The sequence below is a fragment of the Strigops habroptila genome, chromosome 2 (genome assembly GCF_004027225.2).
Source record: "Strigops habroptila isolate Jane chromosome 2, bStrHab1.2.pri, whole genome shotgun sequence".
NCBI classification, from domain to species: domain Eukaryota; kingdom Metazoa; phylum Chordata; class Aves; order Psittaciformes; family Psittacidae; genus Strigops; species Strigops habroptila.
Window position 1 is genome coordinate 62,722,388 of NC_044278.2, and position 25,378 is coordinate 62,747,765.

General features: G+C 43.5%; 1 protein-coding gene and 1 long non-coding RNA gene across 2 annotated transcripts; both read right to left on the bottom strand.

Annotated features, from left to right (window-relative positions):
• Positions 1-4,562: 4,562 nt before the first annotated feature.
• On the bottom strand, positions 4,563-9,521 carry LOC115604408. The gene is made up of 2 exons (XR_003990268.1): positions 6,779-9,521; positions 4,563-5,596 (listed from the first exon to the last, which is right to left on the bottom strand). It is a non-coding gene; the product is annotated as an uncharacterized LOC115604408 (long non-coding RNA).
• Positions 9,522-12,714: 3,193 nt separating this feature from the next.
• On the bottom strand, positions 12,715-25,142 carry LOC115604012 (coagulation factor X-like). Its single transcript, XM_030476652.1, has 8 exons — positions 24,930-25,142; positions 21,924-22,084; positions 20,424-20,448; positions 17,626-17,739; positions 16,546-16,686; positions 15,497-15,747; positions 14,880-14,997; positions 12,715-14,031 (listed from the first exon to the last, which is right to left on the bottom strand). The coding sequence occupies exons 1-8, from the start codon at positions 24,997-24,999 to the stop codon at positions 13,484-13,486; spliced, it is 1,428 nt and encodes a 475-aa protein (XP_030332512.1). The 5' UTR covers positions 25,000-25,142; the 3' UTR covers positions 12,715-13,483.
• Between the last annotated feature and the right edge of the window lie 236 nt (positions 25,143-25,378).

Genomic DNA, 25,378 nt, shown 5'->3' on the forward strand with positions numbered 1-25,378 from the left:
ACCCCATTGTACCTGTCCCAGGCAGGCATTTCTTGGCTTGGGAAAAGGGGGGCTGTTGCCAGTGGTCACATCTCGTGGCTGCTAGGGAGGCTTAGCCAGCACCTCGTGTGCCCAGGAGCCACTGCAGAGGCTCAGCTCACCCTCTTTGCCTTGCACAGTGGCTGCGTTGCTTTTCCATACTCCTTTGGCTGTCCATCCCCGTGGGATCACCCGCCACTGAGGCTGCTGCTGTAGTCCCTCTGTGGCCTGTGCGTACTCACCTTTCCCTTCCCGTGATAACAAATATCACGCAGTGCATATGCAGTACCACGAGTCTGTCTCCCTTCGGCATGAAAAATAAGTCACCACTTGATGTCAGCACAGGACTTCACAGAAACCAGCATAAAAATGCAGATCTGCAGATTTATTTATTTATTTTCACAAACCTATGTCAATAAAGAAACTCTCGTAGGAGTAAGATAATTGTTCAAATGAGGTTAATATTAACAACACAGAGCTTCAGGAGCTGTATTCTCACCAGATCTTATTTACCTGGTCATTTTTTTCTGTGTGGTTTTTTTTTTCTTTTAAATTATACTCCTTGATTGAGCAGCTGTGTCCTTGGGAATGGGCCACAGTGTACTCAGTACCTTATGACACTGACTTTGCTTTTTCTGTATTGATATCAATGCAACAGGCTTTGCATTTTGATTTTCATATTAGTACAGAAAATTGCACAGAGAGGCTTCTGAAAAATGGCAGTCCTTTCCTCACATCTTGCTTTATGAAGAGTTACTGGGATTTCTTTTTCCATCCCTTTAACTACCACAGTGAACACATGGAGATGTGTTTCATTAAGGAGTCCTGCACCTTATTTCCTGTAGCCTGACTTAAGGATTGCCTCCTGCTTGAAAGGTAACTCCTTCCAGCATGAAGCCTGCACGTGGTGTCAAGTACGAAATCCTCAGTTCCTCAGGATGGAGTGACTGAGTTAGTTGGTCCTGCATTAGAAAACTGTTCCCATGGAAGTCCCCCCACCTCAGCAGTGCGGCAAGCCAGGGGAAGCAGGTTTGCAGATCAGCTGCCTGGGCAGTGATGGGGATGTGATGGGGACATGCCAATGTCACCCACTTTGTGCTGTGGATGCTGGCTGGCCATCAGCCCTGCTGCAGCACGGGTGGCTGAGGGCAGCTGTCCTGAGTAACTCCTGTCACATGCTATTTGGAAATGCACACCTCAGCTAGCGAAAGGGAACAGCAATTATTTTCCAGAAAACACCACCTCTGCACTAAGCAAATATTGAAAGCTGATGGCTGGGCTTGCAGCCACATTTCTCCCTGGGGGTGTCCTCCTGCTGAGCAGCACATGGCCACAGAAGTTAGTTGTGCATTGTGGACACTGAAGATGCTTCAAAGCGAAGTGGACTGCGGTGCACCTGCCCCATGGTATGAGGCGTAGGCTCACAGGATCAGCTCCAGCCCCTCCTCTCCTCCACCTTGCCTCTCTGCAGCCTCTTCTCTCTGCATCAGCCCTAGACAGGGAGCTGGGAGCCCTGGGGAAGGGAAAGCCCATAGCTTCTTGCTGTTGCAGAACTGGGAGGAGGAGGAGGAGGGACCCCTGAGGAACAGATCCCTCAGGTGTTGCCTTGTACTGTGCTCCCCATCCTGGTCCTGTGTGCCTGTTGCCAGACCACAGCTCTGGGAGTGTGAGGGCAGAAGAAAACAGAAGCACGTGTTTTCTCTGATGTGCATAGAGATGTGTAAGTTGGTGGTTAGTGACCTGGCAAAGCTCGATTTGCTGGAAGTGAGGCGATATCAGGGGCCCCCAAGCCCCTCTGCTCTGAGCCATCTGCGCTCCAGATGGACATGGTGAGTTTCTTGCCTCTGCCTCCTCTTCTGCCCCATTTTGTCTGTGATACAATCCTCAAAACACTGCCAGCTTCTTCTGTGCTCTCTCCTTGCTCCTGGTTACCCAGAGTCCTGGCCAGCAGGGTGCGAAGGTAGGAGCCAGCATGACTGACAGAATGACTGATGTGCTTTTGGCCCTGCTGCAGCCTGCCCTGGTCAATGCCTGTCATAGTATCATAGAACCATGGAATGGTTTGGGTTGAAAGGGACCTTACAGATCATCCAGTTCCAACCCCCCTGCCATGGGCAGGGACACCTTCCACTAAACCATGTTGCTCAAAGCCCTGTCCAACCCGGCCCCCATATGACACGGGGCAGCATATAAACTGCTGCTGAACCCCATGACCTTGTCACCCCTTTTTCTAGGCCTCCCATAGCTACAACAAGTCATCTCCTTGTCCTTCACATCACCATTTTCCATTCAGGTCACTTTCCTGCCTGATAGACTATAGGCAAAAACTGTCCAGTGCCCTGAGTATCAATGAATCCCCAAAGCACCATTGCTTTGCCTAAGGCAGAGTAGAGGGCCCAGACCAGCTGCCCCCAGACCAGCTGTTCTCTCCCCATAGGGAAGAGCCCTGGAGAAGCTGCAGGTAAACCACAGCAACAGCTGTCAGCTCCAAAAAGATGGAAAGGGCAGAGGCCAGGTTTTACTGTAGCTTAAATCAGTAATCCATCTGTCAGAGGGCTTATTTGGGGGACAAATATATTGTGGAGCCTTACAATATTCTTTGCATAGAAAATATAGAAGTGGAAGCAGCAGATTCAGGAACAAGGGAGAGCTTTTTCAAATTAAAAAGGAAACACTCCCTTGCAGACAACTGTTTGGGAACAACAAAATGGAATTGTATCCCTCAGCCCTGACTAAACACCAGCCAGTCCAAAACAGGTGACTGTAATCATGTGTAGTCTTGGCCAAGAGTTAGCAATGAGTGACACACACTAATCCCATTTACATGCTCATATACTCTCTTTTTGTACAAAGGACAATTATCAGCATGCACACTTAGCACGGGTCTTTGTGTGTTCAGAAGTTACAAAAATGTCAGCTGAAAGTTGCTCAACCAGCAGAGAGGAAGCACATAGTCTGCAAAGAGTTAATGCTTAGTGCAGTTAAATGGGTTATAATTCAGCTGAACCAGTTCTGCTGACCTGAACCAGGTTCTGCTGAACTTGACCAGTTCTGTTCACTACCTGCAGAAAGGAAAAAATGGTTTTCTAGCCGAATCCAAAGTGCATCACCATTTCTAAAAGCTGGAGGAGTTTGCAGCTGTTCAGAGGAGCATCAGCACTGTCCTTCTGGTTTGGTTACAGATTGCAGGAAATTCTGGGGGAGCAAGCAAGGGGAAGGAATGTAACCCTGGGGACCTCTGATTCTCTCCCACGGCTGCCACACTCACCACAAGGATTTGAGACGAGCCACAAGGTTGTGCAAGCCTCCTGACTGCCTGGCAGAAAAAAACAGAAGAGACCTGACACCTGACCCATCCCTGGCAGTGGTCAAGGCCAGGCTGGATAGGACTTTGAGCAACCTGGTCCAGCAGAAGGTGTCTCTGCCCATGGAAGGGGCTTGGAACTAGATGAGCTTTAAGGTCCCTTCCAACCCAAACCATTCTATGATTCTATGACGTGCCTCCATTTCAGCACCAAGCAAATGCTGAGAGGGGGAAGCTAGGAGAGAATTAGGGTTGCAGATGTGGGATGTAGAAGTGGGTAAACCACAGAAGCCCTTCCCTTTTATTCGGGTTGCAGCGTGGAGGTATCAGAAGAATAGTCTGAGTTCCTGTTTGTGGCCAAGACTAAAGTGAGACAAGAAACTCAAGCAGAAACAGCACTATTACAATATTAGCTAAATTTTGTTTAAAACATAGCAACCAAAACCTGCTGGTAAAATAACTGAATGCACAAATTCTGCTTTGAGCCAGGAAAAAGGTCTGTCTTCACAAGTTTCCTGCTGTGGTGGCCACAGCTCATTGTAACTCTCACCACCTCTGAATAAAGGATGCCTTTGACAGAAAATATGTATGAAAATGAAAATTTCCACTGTAAGAAAACTGTTTGGATCTCAGTTCACAGACCAGGATTTCTCTGTACATATGTTTTTGTTCTTTATCTTTCTTCTCTCTCTTTGCAGGCTGTTATACTAGTAGACAGGTGTGATGAAGGGTTTTGTGGGGGGATAATTCTGAAGGAGTATTTTACGCTTTCTGGAGCTCATTGTGTTAACCAAAGACTTACACGTTCTTGCTGGTAAGAGCTTCTCATGTTCCCTTTACTACAGAAATAAGAAACTGTCCTGTGTTTCTATGATTCCATGTTCTAAGTCTCTATATGCAAGACACTGAACTCTGCCAGAGTTTTTCTTGCCCTCTAGTTATTTCTCACTGCCTCATCTCATCTCTTGACTGACAGTGAAATACATGTTCAACTTTGTTGAATGGACAGTTTCTTTAAGCTTGGCTTGGCCTAGTGTAGCTTCTGTATGGTAGAAGCCAAGTACAAACATGGAACGTATGTGGGCAAATAAGGTTGAGCTGATGTAGCTAAACTGATCTAACATCACACCTTTACGCAATTTCCTGTGTTGGCCAAACCTTGAAGAATTCCAGATACCTCATTCAGATGTTAGCAATAACTGTTGTGACAGCATGTAGATACTAGTCTGAGACTATTCCATACTTGAAACCCCAAATTTATTATGTATTACTGTCATTTATGAAAAAGCAGTTTATCACAAGTTCTAGGCACTAAAAAATGGGTTTCTGAGTTATAAAAATTGTACTCAGCCTGTACTCAGTAATGCAAAAATTGTTTGCCTAAACTCCAATTGTCTGTGCACTTAATTCCCAAAGAGATTTCTTCATACAAACTGAGAGACTAAAGATATATAAACTCATAAATTTTTCTGTGCAGAATGTTAAGTTTTAAAAGACAATAAATACCTATCTCCTGTTTAAGTCTGTTTGACTATGTTGCTCTACAAATGAAAGGGGCAAGATCCTTCTCTTCTGTGGTTGTATGTTGTAAGAAGTGCCATTGGGAATATTGTAATGAAGCAAAAAACTTTATATTAAAGGTTTCATTGACAGCATTGTCCTGATTTCCTACTTGCTTGGCATTTTGGCAGCCCTCTAAAACCCCTCAAAATGGGTATAATAACCAATTACAAAAGGCATGGAAACTTTCAAGGAACTTTGATTGCCGTCTTGAGCTTAACGTGTGTTCAGAGGAATCAGTCACCTGAGGTTCTCCTTCCTTTCCTCTCAGTTTGCATTGCCAAGCATGAAGCAACATCGTCAACCTACTCAGATGTTCATTAACAGATAAGAACAAATTCCGTCTTCAGGGACACTTATCCCAGCTGCTTAATTGCACAGAGAATTGCAATTGTCACTCAAGACAAATACCAAGATGACACATCATGTCATCTGTCATAAATGCGGAAGTCAACTTCCAGAAGCAATCCAGTAGTGTAGCAGTTACACAAATCCACAGTTCATGTCTCCCATGACTTGGGACTCAGGTTTATGGCAGAAGCTACTTCCACCACCTAGTTACAGTCTGTGCTGTGGGTGGAAGCTCCCGGGTGTTGGCTTTGCACTAGCACTGCTGAGGTCGGGTCAGGGCTTCTTCATCACAAGGAATTTTTCAAACTTGCTGGAACATGGGTTTTGCAGTCAAAAGCAGCCTTTAGAGTTACAGATAGGTACCTACAGTGGAGGAAAACGGTTTGCAGGGAAACAGGTCACTTTTAGGAAATCATATCCTCCTGAAAATAAGAGAAAACTCTCTTAAAAGTTCAAGGAAAACTCTTTGACAGTAACGTTTTTTAATCAAGTTAGATATGCAGCTGTCCTTATCAGGATTGACTCTGTTAGATTTTTCAAGACATTAACAAAAACTTTGCAAATGCAAAAGGATCTGAACTGTTGAAAAATGAAAATAATTTTCATCTTCTAAAACTTGCCCATTTTGAGCAAGTGGGCAAATGGGTTCATAATTTTCAAAGTATCTAGAAGTTAAACATCTTCCATTACTGGCATCATTATTTTCATGTAGCTGCTGCTATAGATCTTTCGTAATTGGGAAACAGAGCAAAGCATTCTATGTTAGGAATTATAAGCTCATGACAGCAATTTGGTATTAAATTACAAAGGGCGTTAAAACAAATATCATCAGACAGGCAGAAGACTAGACTAAGATTAATCACTGTTAATGTTCACTTTGAATGCAGACAAAACTCGTGGATTTAAACTCAATGTTAGTAGGTATTCATGTATTTAGGTTACTATATGTTAACTGCAGAAAACTGGCTTTTAGAAGAAAATAGAAAGGCAAGTTGTATTCCTTTTAAATGGAACAGGTGATATTTGAAGCGAAACAAGTGAGATAAAACTGCAATCACATTATGTCATTACCACTGAAATTACAATGAGACCTTGTGAACTGTATATGGTAAAGGAGAAGTTTCTCGAGCTTCTGCTCTTTTGAACCTGTAGGTGTTCAGCACACCCTAGAGGCCTTGAAAATAGACACCAATTTTCACCAATGATAAATCTAACCCGTTCCTTTCTAACAAAATCTCCTGAAGCATGAAAGGCCTGTTTCAGTCTGTGGGAGGAGTCTGAGCCCCGTTGTGGTCACCGGTTTCTCATATGGATTCATACCTGCTGGGACATGGGGTTTTCAGTCCGCTCTGAGAATGCACCCACTTGCACAGAACGCTTGCCCGAGTTATTTTTGCTACTGTACATCGCTCACAGTTGCACAATTTGATGTTACTTAAATTATGACCTTTAGCTAAGATCTTATTAAATTTGTTGGCAACACCTCAAGCAAGCCATGTGAAAGGCATGAAGTTAACATTATGCTACAATGGCACTGCAACACACCAGCACTTCCCAAATGTGGCCAAGATGTAATGTGTGCCCCAGGAATGAACTTTAAGTGTGGCATTGTAGCTATAGGAGTGCAGGTTTTGTTGTCATTGCCCAGGGCATAGCCAGCAGCACAGGAACATATGACTCCTTCATCTTCAGTTTTGCAGAACAGCTCACAGTTCTCGAGTTGACCTTGCATGCATTTGGTATAACTGCAAAAAAGACAACCGTATACACAGGTTACAAACCCATGGTGATTTCATAAAAGCACAAGCAGCTCATAAAACCTTGCTTGCATTAGTCATTAACCCACATTAGACAAACACCCCAGCATTTTGGGAATTTCTGTGCAATTCCTGCCAAAGGCCTTAGTGATAACAACAGTTGTAACTATCATTATTTAAAAAATGGTAAGCCGTTAACATTAGGTAGATCACTACAGCTGTGCTCTCCAGCTGTAACTGGCAACCATTTGAGGGCAAAGCAAGGGATAATCTGTACCCACCAGAACAGCCATGGTACTAAGGCAAAGATGTACATGGATGTGGCTAAGAGGCTAAAATTAGCAACAACTAAAGTATCAGTAATAAATGAAGTCTTTGACTCTTGGTAGACCCTTGCATCCCTTCATTTTCCATCTGTATATGGCTCATGCTACTCACCTCAGCTCAGTCCCTGATAACTGCAACATTACAGTCAGAATGGGGGAGCACTTCTTGGCACTAACCCTCTGAGAGCAAGGAGAGGTAGACTGGTACTAACAGATGCTGTCTAACCTGTTCCTACAGATTCACAATGAGATTCCACATCTCCCCCACACAGCTTAATCTGCTCCTTAACTAGGAGCTCCTTAACTAGCCTTACAATGTTTATAAGTGTTTCCTAATATCTAACCTGAAAGTCCCTCAGAGCAACGGTATCCCATTACTTCATGTCCTAGCTGTTCATCCTTGTGAAAATGGAGAAGACTTCTTGCTTTCAATACATATTTTACAAATTTCCTTGGTTGTGTGTTGTGTGAACAAGGGTGAAATTTTGTTTTTGTGTTTACTGCATTGCCTCCTATTTATGCTGGACCACTGTTCCAGTTTCACAAGATTGTCTTGAACTCTCATCTTGACTTATGGTAGTCCTTCCACTCCGGAATGAACTACAAATGCAGTGAGTAAACACTGTCTTTTGCCTTGCATGTCATTGTGGAAAATACCAAGTATCAGAGGACCTCAGGCTTGCCTGTGTGGAGCCCTGCTTATGTTCTATATAATCTTTCAAACAATTAGCACAGTTTCTCAACCAGCTGCGCACCAAACTTACAGTAGTTTCATCCAGACCAGAGTTTCTCCTCCTGTTACAATAAAAGTGTTATATAAAATTATGTTAGAAGCCTCCCTTAATGGAGACACCTGACGTATACTGCATCTTTCACAGCTACCCAGCCTGTTATCCTATCCTTGGAGGAGATTGATGTGACTTGTTGATGAGTAGTGCAACTTAGCAGTTTCTTTCCTCCTTGCTGGGCACAAGTTATCTGGTACCTTAAGGAATAAAGAGTCTGTTAGTCAGTTCCCCATTAAGAACAGACTAACATTATTTGTCTCTCTTCCAATATCCATATACTTAGATTAGCTCTTGATTTTCACATCATGCTTAACGTATCATATTTACTCCTTAGCTTTTCTGGTTTTATGCCAGGATGTTTGCAATTCTTTTATACAGATCCAGGCTTTTCTACACTTCTTTCTGGAGGTCAGGTCGTGAAGGAGCTCATGATTTTGATTAATCCTCCTGTCCTTTCTTGACCTTGGGAAAGTTTGGACATGTGCCTTAAGCACTTTGGGGGTTTGTGTTTAGCTGTTTTTTCTTTTAATAGAAGTTGCTTGATCTTTCTCTCTTTTAAAAGATACATTAATTTTATTCATTTGTCCATTTTCTTTACTTCCTTCATGAGCTCTGACATTTTACACTCATTTTTATTAAAGTAATCTTCTATCTTTGTGTTGTCAGCCACTTCTAGTCTGTTGATGAAAATAAATAAATCATAGATGAGTGCACTCAAAATTGCTTTCTACATGTTTGTATGAGAAAAATTTCCTTGAAACCTCCTGAAGATTTCTGGGGCATCCCGTGTCCTACTAACTACCTTTCCCTGGGATAAGTACCTCACCTCCGGGATATCAAAATCTCCCTCTAACTCCCAGCTCTTGCAATGTGGATGACTCAGGTGTTTGTTCCGTTGTCTCCAACCAGCCCTCTGTAATCACCAAATGATTTTACAGTAAAATTGAACAAGTGCGGTATGATTCACACACTCTGTAGAGAAGCATCTCAGGGTCCAACCTGAATGACAGGTGGGATGCTTCCTCAACTGGAGTTGTGATGTTTGTGTTAAGATTTAGACAAACACAGTGGCTGGTGGTGTAGGGCTCTCATTCTCCTCTGCATTGTTAAATATTGTGGGGTTCATTTTGTCACCCAGTAGATTATGAATGGACAGTAAGGATTATTTAATTATCTCATTTCTTGAGGATATGAAGAACAGCACATCATTTGTGCTGTCAGTTTGAAAGTCCTGCATATTGACCCCAAATTTTACACTGACACCATTATTTCAGCCCGAAATGGTATTCTCCAAGTGACTCAGCCCTGGATATTATTGCACTGCAGCATACCAATGGGAGCAAGGCAGGTGAGAAAGCAAAGCTACCAGGTTTTCACTCATGTCACCCTGGTCCACAAAGCACAAATAATAGCAAATAATTACCTGTGTGGTTTAGGCAAAGCATCACAAAGCCAAGTTAAAGCGAAGGTTGTACCTGTCTGCACCATCTGAAGGAAAAGGAGGACAACAGGAAGAAGCCACATATTGTCCCGCAATGACTTGCCATTGCCATCCTCCAAATTGACTCTGTGTCTTCCACCGATTTCTCTGCAGGGCTCTAGGGTAGCTGCTAAATGAGAAACACTGGAGTGCCAAGATAAATTCACAAGAAAACAAAACCTCTCAGAGCAAAGCTTGGGCTTAATGTCAGCATGGGATAGAGCTCAGTAAGCATATTGCAAAGATACTGCCTCCCAGCTCCAGTAGTGCCTTAGGAAGCAAGTAGAGCACAGAGCTAATAATAACAGGAAAAAGCAAGAGAGAAAATTCAGAATTTTTTCTGGGTTAGGCCAGTAAGGTCTTGCACAAGGTTTTGGTCTCTTTTATTCCAAACCACTGTAGTTTGAACTGCTTTAGCTAGGGTGAAATTAGCTGTCATGCTTGTAGGTAAAGAGCTGTAAAGCAGGTATCCTGTACAGATGCAGCAGGCTGGGTGGGACCTCTGGGACACATGGAATCCAGTCTCTGTCAAAAGCACCAGACCATGCCATATTTGCACAAATTCATCAATTTCTACCTTATTCTGGATGGAAGGCTTGGGGTTTTTTTGGCTCACACCACTCTATGGGGACAGCTGTTGACAGGGCTTTGTGGTCTGGGGCCCTGCCTATGGAAGACAAACATATTGGGTGAATCAAGCTGTAAAGGGGGAGGAAAACCTCATTTGTTATTACTGTGCCAGCACAGGTCACAAATGCATGACCGTAACAGTGACCCTTTGCTTGTGTTGCTCACCTGGAAATGCAGAAAAACAGGGGCTGGCAAGACTTTCCGCATCACCCAGCCCAGCTTACCAAGCCAACAAGGGATCAAGTTTACCTCTATTACTCTTGGCACGTTGGCCAAGGCTCCAGCAAAGAACCCTTGTGGGAAATTGCCTCCAGTTGGACACTGTGCCTGCAAAAGTGTGGTTTTTGCCGTATGGTCAGATACCATAATGAAGGCCAGCTTGTCCACATTCGTTCCCTGGAGCAGTCCCCATTGTGCTGCACACCTAACAGCTACTTACCTCTCCTGCTCTGAAAGACTACCAGCATCAGAGACTTCCCTGCCCTCCAGACAAAATCTATTAGAGGGCTTTTCTAGTCACACTGTTGGAAAGTTTTCCCTGTGAGCTCCCTGAAACTTTCTTGCTGCAATTGAGATCTGCTATGTCTTTTTATCTTCGCTACAGACATGAAGATCTGATTAGTCCCTACATCTCTGTTATTGCTGTTTATCCTCAGGCCTCCTCTATTTTAGTTTAAAGAAGCCTCGTTTTTTTGAAGTCCAGTAACTCATGCACAAGAGTCTCTTGCCCAGATACATCACCTTGGACTAGGCCTGAGCAATGTCCTACCTTTTTATTCTTCACATCAGTCCTTTTCAAAGTCTTAAAGTGATTGCAGTCTTTACTTACCATCCTTCCTTTCTTCCCTTTCTTATCAAGACCGGCTTTTCCTTGAAGGCTGAGCACTTAGAGCATCTCTTTCCACAGTCCTTGGTAAATGTCAGCTCTTGCCTAAATCAGCAGTGTCTACTTGCTGGGAGGAGCTGTGGTATTTTAAAATCCACCAGTTTACTTTGCAGCTGTGTGATGTACCTCTTTCCTGGATTTTACAATCTGTTCAAATTTTGCTATGTGAAATTAACCCCAAATAATTAGTCTACATTAAAAAGTGTGCTTTAATTCTTTCTTTTCTTGCAGGTCTTGGAATTGGTTATGGGCTTTGGTAAGAGGCCAACATGCAAGCAGATGTTTCACTCATGTCCTCCCAGCATGGCAGAGGCACTGTTACAGAATGAGGAATGAACATGAAGCCCTTGAGCCTCGGGCACTATAGACACCATGGCACAGGATGAAAGGCTCTCTAGGAACCTGTTTCACTTGTAAAAGACAAATCCCAAAGCGTCGCATACTCTGCAGAATAACACCACTTCTCCTCTGAGCACAGTCATGTTGCGCACAATCATGTACTTCCATTGGTCTCTCACAGGCTCACCTGTTACACCACTCTGTGCCTGCTCTCAAGGTGCTACTTGGCTCAACAAGAACGCATACACATACCAGCTAGTAAAACTCAGCTACTGCCACCATTGCCAGGGGGAGGTCCTCCCCTTAGCTACCTCAACACCTTGTAGTCCAGTCTGAGTTTCACTTCAGTTCTCAAGCTTCACTGAAGGAGAAGAATGCCCTTAGCACAAGTACATAAATAGGATTTGGGTAGCGTCTAGGCCTGAGGTTGTCCCTTTAAAGAGGGATGTTTCACCCTGATGGAGCACAGAGTAGGCAACCAGTGGGGCAAGGGATTCAAACAGCAATCCAGTGGTCAGAAGAACTCAGGGAACAAACATTGCTGAACAAACATTGAAGTAAGCTGACTGAGGGTTTATACAGGTAGAGACCATCAAGCTGGGGTAACTGACCTGCAGTTCTTCCTGCTCACAATTACTGCTGACTGCAGCAATACTGTGCTGCCGTGTAGAGTTGTATTTCTAGTTTGTCAACCTGGTTTGCTCACATCACCTGCTCTACGAAACTAGCCAGTACCAGCTCAAACCCTAACAGATAAGTAGCAGGTGTCTGCTGAAGATCAGTGTAGCTCAGACAAGAGGAGGGCACAACCGATTGGAGAAGCCTTGGAAAGGCCATCAAGGGCCCAGAGCACATGATGTACAGGAACAGGCTGAGGGGTCTGGGTTTGTTCAGCCAAAGGGAGCTGGGGGATTTCTGTAAATAGGACTGAAGCTGAGAAGGTTTAAAGAATATAAGGAGGAATATTCCACATACAAAAACCCCTATCAGAGTGCAGAGCTTCTGCCTGGAGTTCTATTGCACAGATCAGATCACAGTACCTCAACTATGTGTGGGAAATCACCGGTTGAGTTTGCCTCTTTCTAAGGAAATTAGTATCTTGGCTTCTAATTTGCCATTTATGAACCTTTAGGCCCCCTTCCATTTTCTACCTCCTCATCAGCCTTGTCACACATATTTGATTAGGGGCATTCACTCTTTTTTCACTCTCAAGTGAGATTTTGTCTTCATATATTTGTAAGCTAGCTGGAGGGAATAAATAATTTAAAAAAGAACGAAAAAAGAAAGAATTCTTTATTTTAAATGCTGGTGTACATCAATATTGCACCTTACAGAAACACCTAGAACACATGCAAGGAGCTTTCTGATCCCAAGCCACACACAATCCAGAAAACAGTGATCATGCATGTATTTTCTGATGAGTAGAAGTGTTCAAATTAAAGTGAAGTACAATCCACATAAAGCACACACACACCCCCCCCTTTAATTAGCTGCTGTGACCTAAGCAGGCAATTTTGTGGAACGTGGTTATTTAGCATCACCTGTTGAATACTTACTTGTGTCTCAGCTTTTACCAAGCAAGCTTCCCTGCTCCCTTAACCTTCTAAACACACCCAGAGGTAGAAGCTAAACAGCTCCAGTAATAACAAACTCCCTGCTGAGCCAGCTGGCTGCAATATGAGGATTAACTGAAGTCCCGTCCTTCCCACTTTCATCATGATTAGTGGAGGTTTATAGTATGTTCTGAAGCCCCTGGCGGAAGCACTTGGGTGAACAGGCAGGAACCAAAATGGTAATATAAAAATAACAAAAGAACCCACTGAACAGCCATTTTGTTTGGGGAAAGCCCCTCATTGTACAAACAACACCAGCAGTCTGCATGTACAGGCTTTAAAGCAGGAATAAAACAAAAAAAAGCAGCACCATAACCTTAAGGAATCAGCTCTCAAAACAAGTTTAGTAGATGTGGCTAAAAGATACAAATTGAGTTTCCATTACAGAAAGTGCACCTTGTTAGCTAACAGAAGGATCAAGAGCTACATCACTACAAATTTTGTCTCATGACTATTTTTACCCAGCGTAAGAACCTGGACAGTTTGGTATAGACACCATATTTGCCTTTCTTTGCACATCCTTCTCCCCAGCTAACAATTCCAGTAACAAAATAAGTATCCTTATATCTGGTTACATGGGGACCTCCACTGTCTCCTTGACAAGCATCTTTTTGCTCTGTTTCATAACCAGCACAGAACATGTTTTCTGTTATCGCAAAGTTAGTGGATTGCTTGCAAGTGTTCCTATCAACATAGGGAACTTCGAGCACTTTAAGTTTTTTGGATAGTCGTCCACCTTCAAATTCACGCCCAAAGCCACTGACCATCCCAGATTTCTGGCTCATCAGAACTTCATTAGCAAAGTCTGCTTCTGGGAGGCATGCTGCTATAATGTACTCAGAAAACATTATAGGTTCTTTCAGCTTTATTAAGGCTATGTCATTGTCGTAAGTCTCGACAACGTATTTAGAGTGAACAAATATTTTGTCCACAGTATGCATCGTTTCAGACTGTTCTTTCTTTTCTCTGTCCACTTCACCTGTACAAGATTAATAAAAGGGTCATTAATATGGCGATAGCATAAGAAATTAAGAACCTTGACAAAGAAAGAGAGTAGTATACCCATTCCTAACACTCTGCCTGAGCCTTTATACCATACAAGTAAACTGTAAAAATGTACTGTAATACTTATTAGCAGCATCTGGATCAGTTTCAGTCCCGAGCTTTTGTCTATGGAAATTTTTGTACCAGTTTACATATATAAATATTATAATACATATTATACTATATACATATTATAAAGGCATAAAGGGATTCAGCTCAATTAATGCAACTTTGAATGGAAGCTCTTAGAGCAGCTTGAGCCTGGCTCGTTTCAAAGAAGAGAAACTGGTGTAGGTCAGGACTAAGCCAGTGCAAAGATAAAGTTATGTTGATCTAGTATCATGCCTGGAAAGTGAAACAGTCATAATTTGAGTTTGTTTCTTCTTCCTCTATTCAATGTGTCACAGTTTTCCTGAGTGTTCCTGCACAAACATATCTGTATGCTTCAGATGTGCCAGGAGTTATCAGCTTTCTGAAGAAGCGCTACTCTCATGAACACAGTGCTAGCCGACACTTCTAGAACATTCATTCTTAATCACTTCCAACTAGTTGGCAAGGAAGAAAGGGAGGCACCATTTCACCTTCCACATCAGCTGCCCCTGTTGTTACAAAGCGGGATTCCCACAATAACAAGAAATTCCGAAAAGCAAAACAACAGCAAAAAGGTAACAAACCATAATAAATAAAGTAATAAGAGTGTATCTCACATGAGATTTAGAGCACAGAGGATAAGCATGCAACACATACTCAAACATCACAGGAGTAAAATAAACAACCACTTACCAACAACAACTTTGATTTCTTTAGATTGGTTCATGCAATGAGCTGCAGTAAGTATAAAATTTTCATTCAAAATAGTTCCACCACAAAACTCTTCCCCTTCCTCATTTAACAGAACAGCCTGTAAGTACAGAATTAAGAAGAGCAATTTAATGTCAATGAGCTATAAAAACAGGTTACTGATTTCTCTGCACACTACATATATGCTTATTACTGCAGGAGCTACTACCCTGCAGGTCTCTCCTAATATTGCATTCACACATGCATATGCTACAGTCTTGACTGTCTTCACGTAAAGTAGATGTTTGGCTGCCATGTCACCTCACTCTCAGTGCTTAGTAATGTCTTTTAGGAAAAAGACACTGACTAAAAGCCCTCTCTGGTGACAGGTTAAGCAGCACCATCTAAAATTGCACAAAGCCTTTAATTTCGACATTTCAAGGCTGCAGTTTGCAGAACAGCACACTGAAGGCCTAAGTTCATGCAGTTCTGCTACCTCCAGCTACAAATGGCATACTATATGGGTAACATTCAAAAGGCAATCAGGTTAAATCAACAATGGCACACTTTCCCTCAGAAACATGTTCCGCTTACATGCAGAGCACAAACACCACATTTACCTGCCATGGACATTCACCAAGAAGACACTCATCACCACCTACTATCCTTGTATTGACATATTGAGTATTGCTATTTGTTTCACTGCCAGGACGGAGAGTTGGGCTTTCTGTGGTAGTAACAATGTCCTCTTCCAAACTTGTTTCATATGTGGGAGTCACATGTGGATCATCTGTTACATTGCTGTTATCAGTGAGTAAAACAACCGACCTTTTTTTTCTTTTCACAAAAACTTTTCCACAAGGATATTTTACTGTAAAGACAAGAATGTTAAAATTAGAAATGGACAGAAACACCATCACAAGAGGAAAATCCTTGACAACAGCATCTCACAATAAATCAGTTAATGCAGCTGTCCTGTTTTTAAAACACTAGCAAAACCCTGGCAGATGCAAGAAAGGAGGAAGATCAGATGGTCTGAAATATGAAAGAACAAGTATTTTAAACTTAAAACTTCATCTTCAATTGTTTACATTGCTATATTCATGTACTTGCTCTTACAGAAACAATCAATTAAGAAACTGAGTGGGGTGTTTTATTTTAAGAACAATATGGCTCATGACAGCAATTTATTATTAGTTACAAAGGATAAAAAACCCAGCATCATGAGTATATGGCTGACTTATCCCCACCCCAGGTTTGCTGAAATACATCAAAAATGTAAAAATAACATTAATCAATTACTTAATGTCATCAGTTACTATCTGACTATGTTAACTGAAATCTAAAGTAGAAAAGATTTTGCAAGCTGTTATTTATATGGCATATAAGTGTTTAAGTAAATGAGATAGATATAACTGCAATCACTTTTCTCCTCTGTCAACAGCAGAGTTTACTCAGGTAATTCTGTAAGGCATCTTGCAAAGGGTTCCAAATCAGCTAGGTTTTTAGAAGTCCAGTGCATCACCTCACAAATAGAAGTCTTTGGATCTACAAATCAGTTGGCCTCAGTGTTAAATCTATGTAATGTAGAATGTTGATGGTTCAAAAGACAGTCTTTAACCGTGAAACAAGTCTCACCACCATTGCTGTTTATCTCATGACTTCATACCTGTCGAAACACAGCGTTTGCCATCCTCTGCTAGAGCATATCCTTTTGCACAGGAACACAAAACATCCTTCCGTACACTGTTTTTGATGCTGCAGAACTGCTCACAGTCACCATTGTTTATTTTGCAGTACTTTGGTATGACTATAAAAGAGACATTTGGAGAAAAAACTGTAAACAAACACTGACTTCTCAGAAGATCTCAAAGTTCACCAAATTAAACTACACTCTTTAAACAGGACCTGTATCTCCACCTGTAAAACACTTGAAGCACACCTTGCTAATAACATGAGTGGGTAACATTAGCTTATGCCTTACAAAGCAGTCACATCCGCCACATGAAACATACTTGGCAAGTCCAAGTGAGCCCAGTGTCCATGTCATGGTGAGCTCAAAAAAGCAGAGACAACCTGACAGTGGAAAAATGAATAAAACACTAACAGAGAAGGCCAGAAACCGGTAAATACTCACATGATTCCTCCCTTCTGCCTTACAAAACTAATCTCCTCATCACTGCCTTCAGTCCTGTGTCTGAGCTTTAGTTCCACATCTTCCACTCTTACTTCTGGGCACCAGTAACATCATCAGGGTAGTAGCTGTATGCCACAGAAGTGAGACTCAGGAAGGATTTATATACAGAAAATTATTCCTTGCAATGCTGAAAAAGTCTCTGCACTGTCTGCTGAAATCTGCTTTCTTTTGTTCTTACTGCTGTGAGCTGAGTAGGGAGGCTGTACTTCTGAGCTTGTAATACAGGTTCTTTGATATCAGTTATAAGAATCCCATGCTGCTTATTTTTACCATCATGTTTTGGGGATTCAAGCTCATATGAAGAAGCACTATTATAATTAGGAGGGCTCTCTCTGGAGCAAGCATAACTTCAGAGCATTCACTAACACTATCCAGCTGTAGAGCCACCAGGGCTTTGTGTTTCTGGTTCTGTCCTCCAGCTCACTGTTGACTGCCATCCTATTCTATGCATTTTACCAAGAGGCAAATAATATTGGTTAAGAAAGAGTTAACTCTCTATGTTTCAGCTCCCTTGGAAATTCACTGCCACACATCTCTATAGCAGAAACCTACCAAATTCACAGTTCTTGCCTTGATAACCATCCAAGCACGAGCAAGTGTAGGAACCAATTCCATCTTTACAATGTCCACCATACTGACAAGGACTTGAGCTGCACTGGTTCCCATCTACAAAAACAAACCAAAACCCAAATTATTGTCAGAGCGTAAGCATTTTCAGTGAACTCTGAAGGGGTGTTAATAAGCAATCTTTCGTCCTTCCTTTTAAACATATATCCTGTGAGTTGCCACATTCCAGATGGAACAAACAGTATAAATGCAATCATTCCAAAGCAGCAATGATTCATACACATATTCTCAGTTTTGCAATCTGCTTTTGGTGGCTACTGTATGACAGCAGGTACACAAGCCCTTTTTTGTAGGAAGATACAGTAATGCATCACAGTCAGAGTATATATCATTTACAGTGAAGACCGTAAAAGCAGACAGGACATTTCTACACTGCAACTACTGTCTAAAGATGTTAACCGTTTGGCTTCTTGCATTTCCTTGCAATTTCTGCATCATAATGACAACTCAACTTTTATTTAAAGGTCATCTCATCCCTTGTGCATGTCTTTTGCCTGCAGAGCTGTTCATTTAAAGAAAAGGCTATCAGCATATTAATCAAAAGATAAACAAAATAAAAAAAGCTTTACAAAGCCCTGCTAAAATCATGTGTGCAGGCCAAATTCCTGTTTCGTGCTGCTTATACTACCAAAATTTTCCCATTGTATCCACTGAGGTATGAGGTTGAGCTTCAAAAAATCAGCTCTTATCTCACACTCCTACAACTATGCTGGGATGTCCCACATTTGAAAGGTAGTTCTGCAGCCCTTCTTCTTTTCTGTGACCTGGACACAACCGTCTGACCTGGCTCCAGGGCTCCAGCCACATGTATCTCGCAAACTCAGATACACATACGACAGTGAGGTTACATTGTGTTTGGAGACATGTTCCATGTGGCAGCCCTTTCTCCCACTCGCACAAAGGTCTCTCACCCCTGCACTGATGCTCACGGTCATGGTCTCTCCCATTTAGTGATCTGCTGTAACAAATGTGTTCCCCCATCACATGGGCGAACCCTGCTGGGTTCTTCTGCACTGCTTGGTGAGAAAAGCAGAATACGCAGAGAAGTGACACTTGCTTACTAATTTGATGCTTTAGATAACATGCTTTTCAATTTTCGGTATTTTACCACCTCTTCAGCCCCTGTTGGGAGCAGCTGGAAGAACAGCAATGCCCACAGAGACACAAGGTGCAAGAAGCTGCTCATACTAAGCATCCAGCATGCGCAGTGGCACTGGCCTGCCACCTCATCTGCTGCAGCTTTATCTGCCACAGGGAACATCTGCTGGGCTTTGTGTACTGTCCCCACACCTAAACACCCCTTCTGTACCTGCACATGGCCAAAACCTACAATACACAAATGCTACGTCTGTGCAGTCCACCACAGAGGCGCTGAAGACTGATCTCTATCCTTAAGAGGGAAGCTGATATCACCATTTACCAAAAGACAGACAGACTTGAGGCCTGCAGCACAGCTCCTGGTTTCTGCCACCTCTGCAGTGCCAGAGCACTCCATTCTGCAGTGGTCTAAGCTAAGCAGCATCCTACTGTTGGAAATCGTATTTGTTTAGCTTTTCCCTACAGTGTAGCTGCCTCTGTGGTAATGAGTTTTGTATCAATATTGCACAAAAGCATTGCAGAACCCCGTCCTAAAAAAGGAAGCAAGAGTTGTTCTAGTGACTTGGCTGAAGGTAGCTGTGGTTTTTAATACTTCTGAACACCAATAAAGCATTAGTGGACTGTGGTTTAAAATGTATGAAATTGGCATTTCCGGTAAGACCACTGGCGCTGATGTTCCACTGCTTGTATTCTCATGAGAAAATGGCTTGAAATTTTCCACTCCTGTTCACTGCAACACCGATGTAGGCTATGCTTGAAATTTCAGCCTGTAGGTTGCAGAGTTCACCCCTGCTTAGAGGATTGTGAAAGCCTGCATCTTTGTGGCACCCGTCTTCAGTTTTCTGCAGACTTCAAAGGACAAAGCTGAGCTGTCTTTGGTCAACATTTTTGAGGTACTCCTCCTAACATGCAAGCTGGGCACATACTTTCAGGAGAACATTACCAGACACTAATACATTAAAAATCTGTCCCTTCATAGTGATTATGGGTACTAGACCTTTAACAAATACAACCTAGACCTTTAGAAAAAAAAAACAAAACAGAAAAGACTGATGGGTAGCGTCTGTTAGTCTACTGGCATGTCCTCCTTGAATGCCAACCAGTTCTGTAGAAAACACATCCCACAAAATGCTCTATAATAGAGGAATGAACAACACTCCGGCATGGAAGGTGACATGAAACTGGCAAGTGACTACACAGTGTAGTCTAATAACTTTGGTTGGCTACAACATTTGAGTGCCACCCTCATCTATGTCTCTTTGCATCTTGAACTCCCCCATGCAGGGCTGCTCCTCTGGAGGACAACTGACCAGCAGAGTTACATGCCCAGTTTCTGTTTCTCACTGTCCTTTGCATGTAAAAGGCCATTATTCTTTTTTTGAGAGGACAAAGATCATCCCAGCAACTGGAGGCAGCTGAACCTTGCCTTCGAATGAAGTGGCTGGGTTAAAGCAACAGCAAGGCAGTAAATCAGATTCTTTCTTCAGAGTAAACACAAAGTGAGGGTGTCCACGGTGAAAAGAGAGGAAGCAAGGGAGCAGGAAGTGATTACTTAAGAGATGCATCCTTTTTAATCTTGCAATAAGGAAGCTTAATTCTCTAAACAAGCGCAGGATGTTTCTTACCTACATAGATGTTCCAGAATTCCTCCTACAGGTAGGTGTGGGAAAAGGGGAATAAAAGAAGACAGAAAGAGTTAGATGAGAATTACTGAATTCTTCAGAAAAATATTAGAGCTTTCACACAGAGGATACTTGCAGCTAACAATTGTTAACACAAATATTTAAGTTACAGGCACATACAGTGCCTTGTAGGCTGCTATAACCATTTAATAAATCAAAACTATCTATAGTGCCCAGCTCTACAGAAACAAGCTTTGTGCATTTTTCAGAAACATCTAAAACTCCTTTGAGGTTTCCCAGTGTGTCTCACTCAGCATAAGGCACTTGATTTCCTGTGTCAGTATCTTTCCACCAGTTTTTTGGCTGAATGTACTTTAATTCCTGTAATGCCAAATTCTCGGTCTCCATCCTCTCCCCATACTCCCATCAATCAGGACCTCAGAAATCTTGAGATTTAAAAATATTTGTCTGATTTGTGTTCTTCTTTCCCTCTGCACTGAGGACTCCAGGTATGCACGACAGTCCTTTTCAGTGACATCTGGTCACCAGCAGAACAGGCTGTGCTGGTTCTGCTATAGATCAGTCAACTTTTCTGCTCTGAAGTACCCCGGCGATGCACCCATGACTCCCCACCCAGGTCATCTCAGGGCCACTTCAAGAACATTCTGGCCATCAAGTAATGCTAAAATGAAATTAATGTGGCTTTAACTCCAGTTTCAGGGCTGTTCTTAACAGCCATATAGCTACAGCTGATGTTCCCAATTCCCCTCCACCACCATCACATCAAGTCACATCAAGTTTTCAGGTATCACCTTTTCTACTGACCCCAGTCCCTATAGCTGCCCCATCTCTTTAAAACTCTCCCTTGAGTTTGGGAACAGATTGCATTTCTGCCTAAAGTTAAGCAGCCATCAGAGTAGGGCAGGTGACACAAGAGTCACATGTACAAACATCATTCCACGTGGGCAATTTAACATTAAGGCGTACAAGAATGGTCCATAGTACACATTCTGTCAATTCAGATACTGAAAAAGAGAGCCCCAAAATGACAAGTATTGCAAAACTGCTTAAGTTCAGCAAAATTCTGCCATGAAGTTTCCATGTCATCACTTGCCTTCTTAACCTTCCCGTGGACTCTCCACCTAAGAACTCCTGACCAGAGTCATGACACTCCGTTATACTGCACAGATAGCATGAACGTATTTCCAACACAGATAGTATCAAAGCATTTAGAAGTCAAACAGTTCAAATGGCAATTAAACCGATCAGAACAGGTAAAATAATGGAGGCTTTACCATGGGCTGCCCTTGCAGGAACTGAGTTAAGACCGTTATAGTATGCTTATGCCTTAGCAAGGCCAACCAGAGTCAAATCCACTATTTATTCTTTGTGTTAAGTGATTGGGAGTAACTCGTGAGTTTTGATGCCCAGCTCAAATGACCTCAATACTGTTTTGTAAAGATGAAATATATAGACCTATGTCTTATATTAGTTAATCCTTACAGTCTTCTCCTGGTCTTCAAATGCTTCTCTTGCTTCTTCTTTAGAGCAGCGCTCCTCATTGCATTCTCTTTCAATATTCCCTTTCTTTAATTCCTCCCAGAAAGAGTTAGCACGTTTTGTTCTTTCCAAGAATTTGTCGGCATTTTCTTTATTGATGAATACTAGACAATAGAGAAAATGGTACAGGTGGCAGGTAACATTTGGTAGTGGTAAAGAGTCATTAGAATTAAGTGAAGTAGAAACAAACCCAAGACAGACCCTCTCACCGCTCTACCAGTACTCAACATTACCTGTGAGGTTAGTCCTTACACAGACTGATACATCTCTGGATCTCAGAGCAGTCTCTCTTTGAGAATCAGCAACAGGACAACCTGTAGGCCCCCAAAATTATCTCCTACTGGTTTTAGTCTTGAAAATAAGAACATGCAGGTTGATGCTAAGGGATTATATTTCTGTCGTTCCTGCTCAAGACTCCAGTCTTGAACAAAATTACCCTCCCTAAAGGTCAGGGAGTCTGCATTCCTTGATTTGGTTTTAAAGCTGACCAGTAGGCAAGACCACCACTTACTCCAGGGGCTTGTGATGCAGAAACGAAATGCTACATAAACTCAAGATGCAGTAATGTACCTACCGACAGACGGGAAAAGCCTGTGTATGAGTTCTACTGCCCTTCATCACCCCAAATCCCACTGTGCTGCCCTGGGACCTTTCTTCCCTCTTGACACCTCCCAGTCACCCATACAAATGTTCCTGCATTACTGCTAGGAATGCAGGTAGACCTAAGGCAGCTGACTTCTAAGACTGAACAAAGAGAAAAAGTAAACGAACCTCAGCTTTAGCAGGAAAATATAGCCTGAGGTCAGTTAGCTGGGTTGGTTTATTTATTAAAAGCTTGGTGCCACAGAAGCCTAAGACCTGCTGCCTTCAAGTTCAAGATGCAGACAGCTGTTGATTCAAACCAAAGGATTAGAGGCATTAAACTCAGCTCAGACACTTGGCTCCATGAATAATAGTGTTACTCTCCGGTGACTTGTGCATGCTTCACCAGACAGGAAAAACAGAAACAACGCTGGAGTAAATAAACTGAGAATTACCATGTAAAAAGCATATATTCTATGAAAGTTTGCAGTTTGGAAGCTGGCATTTAATTCTGTTCTAAACACCTGGAATTTAAGCAGAAAACATACTTTCTAATCACAGACTGGAGTGTCGAAGACAGTGCTGCAGATGGAACTTCAAGGCCAATGGCTTATGCTCACTGGACAGCTCGCACATACCTTCTGGAGCATTCCTCATGCAGCTCAATTCAGCAATAGACTTGCTGAATTGTAAACAGTAATCATACACCCCAATATTCTCTAAGTAAACACAGAGGGGACTTACCCTGCTTTCACTGAAATTGGTGGATCAGCCACAGGGAGCCACATTCTGCTAGGGCTCTTTATATTAAGCAATCCCATAGGGCCCATGTATAATTTGAAGCCGCACTTATTCTGAAAAGGCTCCTCTCAAGGAAGGCTTACAGAAAGTGCTTGTAACTTGTAGCACAGTAACTGTTAGTTCATTCACCCACTATCCTATTTGCATTTAAATCCCTCTCTGCAGTGACAGGAAAGTGACAGGACGCAGCCGGTGGGGTTATCACCTCTATATTCCTTTGCCTCCACATCACCCGTGTAAGCGGATGTTTTTGTAAACTTGAACCAGCCCATTAGTCTTCTGAGGCTGGCCGTTCTCTTTCCCAAGCTTTTTGTCCTGCTTCCTTCTTTGGAGAGACATCAAGGAGCAACAGGCGTTGGTCAACTGAAGTAGGACATTCCAGAAACATGTGGAAGACTTCGTTTATAAAGCCTCAGCAGGCTGACTCACTGAAGGAAGAGTAAACAACTTTTGAAAAGCCACTTACTGATGCTACTCTGGACTTCAGTGTTGATCCTATGGGCACAGAGGGTGGTGGGATGTGCTCCCCAGCCCCAACCAAGCACTGGCCAAGCTCCCTCTCACAGACAGGGGCACCTCAGGCTATGAGGGCAGCTGCCCTCCCACAGAACCACAGCATCAGCTAGGTTGGAAAAGACCTTTAAGATCATCAAGTCCAACCAAGACCACCACTAAACCATGTCACTGACGGCCTCATCTACATGGGTTTTGAACCCTTCCAGGAACGGTGATTCCACCACTTCCCTGGGCGGCCTGTTCCAGTGCCTGATCACCCTCCCTGTGAAGACATTTTCCCTAATATCCAATCTAAACCTCCCCTGGTGCAGCTTGAGGCCGTTTCCTCTTGCCTTATCACTTGTTATTTGGGAGAAGATACAAGCCACCTCCTGGCTCCATCCTCCCTTCAGGGAGCTGTAGAGAGCGATAAGGTCCCTTCGAGCCTTCTCTTCTCCAGCCTAAACAACCTCAGTTCCCTCAGCCGTTCCTCGTCACGGTTGTGCTCCAGGCTCTTCACCAACTTTGTTGCTCTTCTCTAGACCCGCTCCAGCACCTCAATGTCTCTCTTGCAGTGAGGGACCCAGAACTGAATATAGGATTCGAGGTGCGGCCTCACCAGTGCCCAGTACAGGGGAACGATCACTTCCCTAGTCCTGCTGAACATATTATTGCTAATACAGTGCACTGTGAACGGTGGGGAAGGCCAGCAATCCCATTTTATAGGGGAGAACGGGGAAGGTGCAGCAGCCTGGGACGCGACACGGCACCCCTGGGGCTCAAGCACCCCGAGGTGGTCCTGGCAGCTCCCTGTTCCAGTTTTCTCTCGGGATGCGGAGGGCAGTACAGGTGCAAATAAGCCCTGAGCCGTTTTGGAAACCGAGCTCCCCGCGGCGAAGAGGAGCCGGCTTGTCGGGGACGGGCGTGCTTCCCCCTCCCGCACCACCGGTGCGAGCGCCGGCCCGCAGCGGCCCCCCGCCACCGCCTCCCGCCTTCCCCCGGCAGCCCCCCACAGGCTGTGAGGAAGGGGACATCCCCCCACACCCCAAAATGAAAGAGGCGCCTCCTTACCGCCTCCTTCAGCCCGGAGCTCGCCCGCCTGCGCCGCGCACACCAGGAGCAGCAGTAGGCGGCCGGCCATGGTGGCGCGGAGACCCCCCCGCTGCAGCGGGACGGGACGGAAGGGACGGGACGGGACGGGACGGGAGCCGAAGCTTTCAACCCCCCCAGGCGGGAAGAGACTGAAGCGGCGTTGCTTCACCCTGCCCTGAAATAGCGGAAGCGCTGAGGAAGGGGAAAAAGCCTCCGCGGGATTTCTCAGCCGCGGTGTGTGCGTGTGTGTGTGTCGGCCTCATCATGAGGCTCTTCTTTTTCTTTCTATTTATTTTCTTTTACACCCCAAGGCAGCCGGCTTTTTTAATTGTACCTTTTATTTGCGGGAGAGGGGAAGTGAACCCTCATGTTAAAAAGCAAGCACCGGCTGATGCAGGTGTGGGACTCGGTGCCAGGATGAGCAGGGG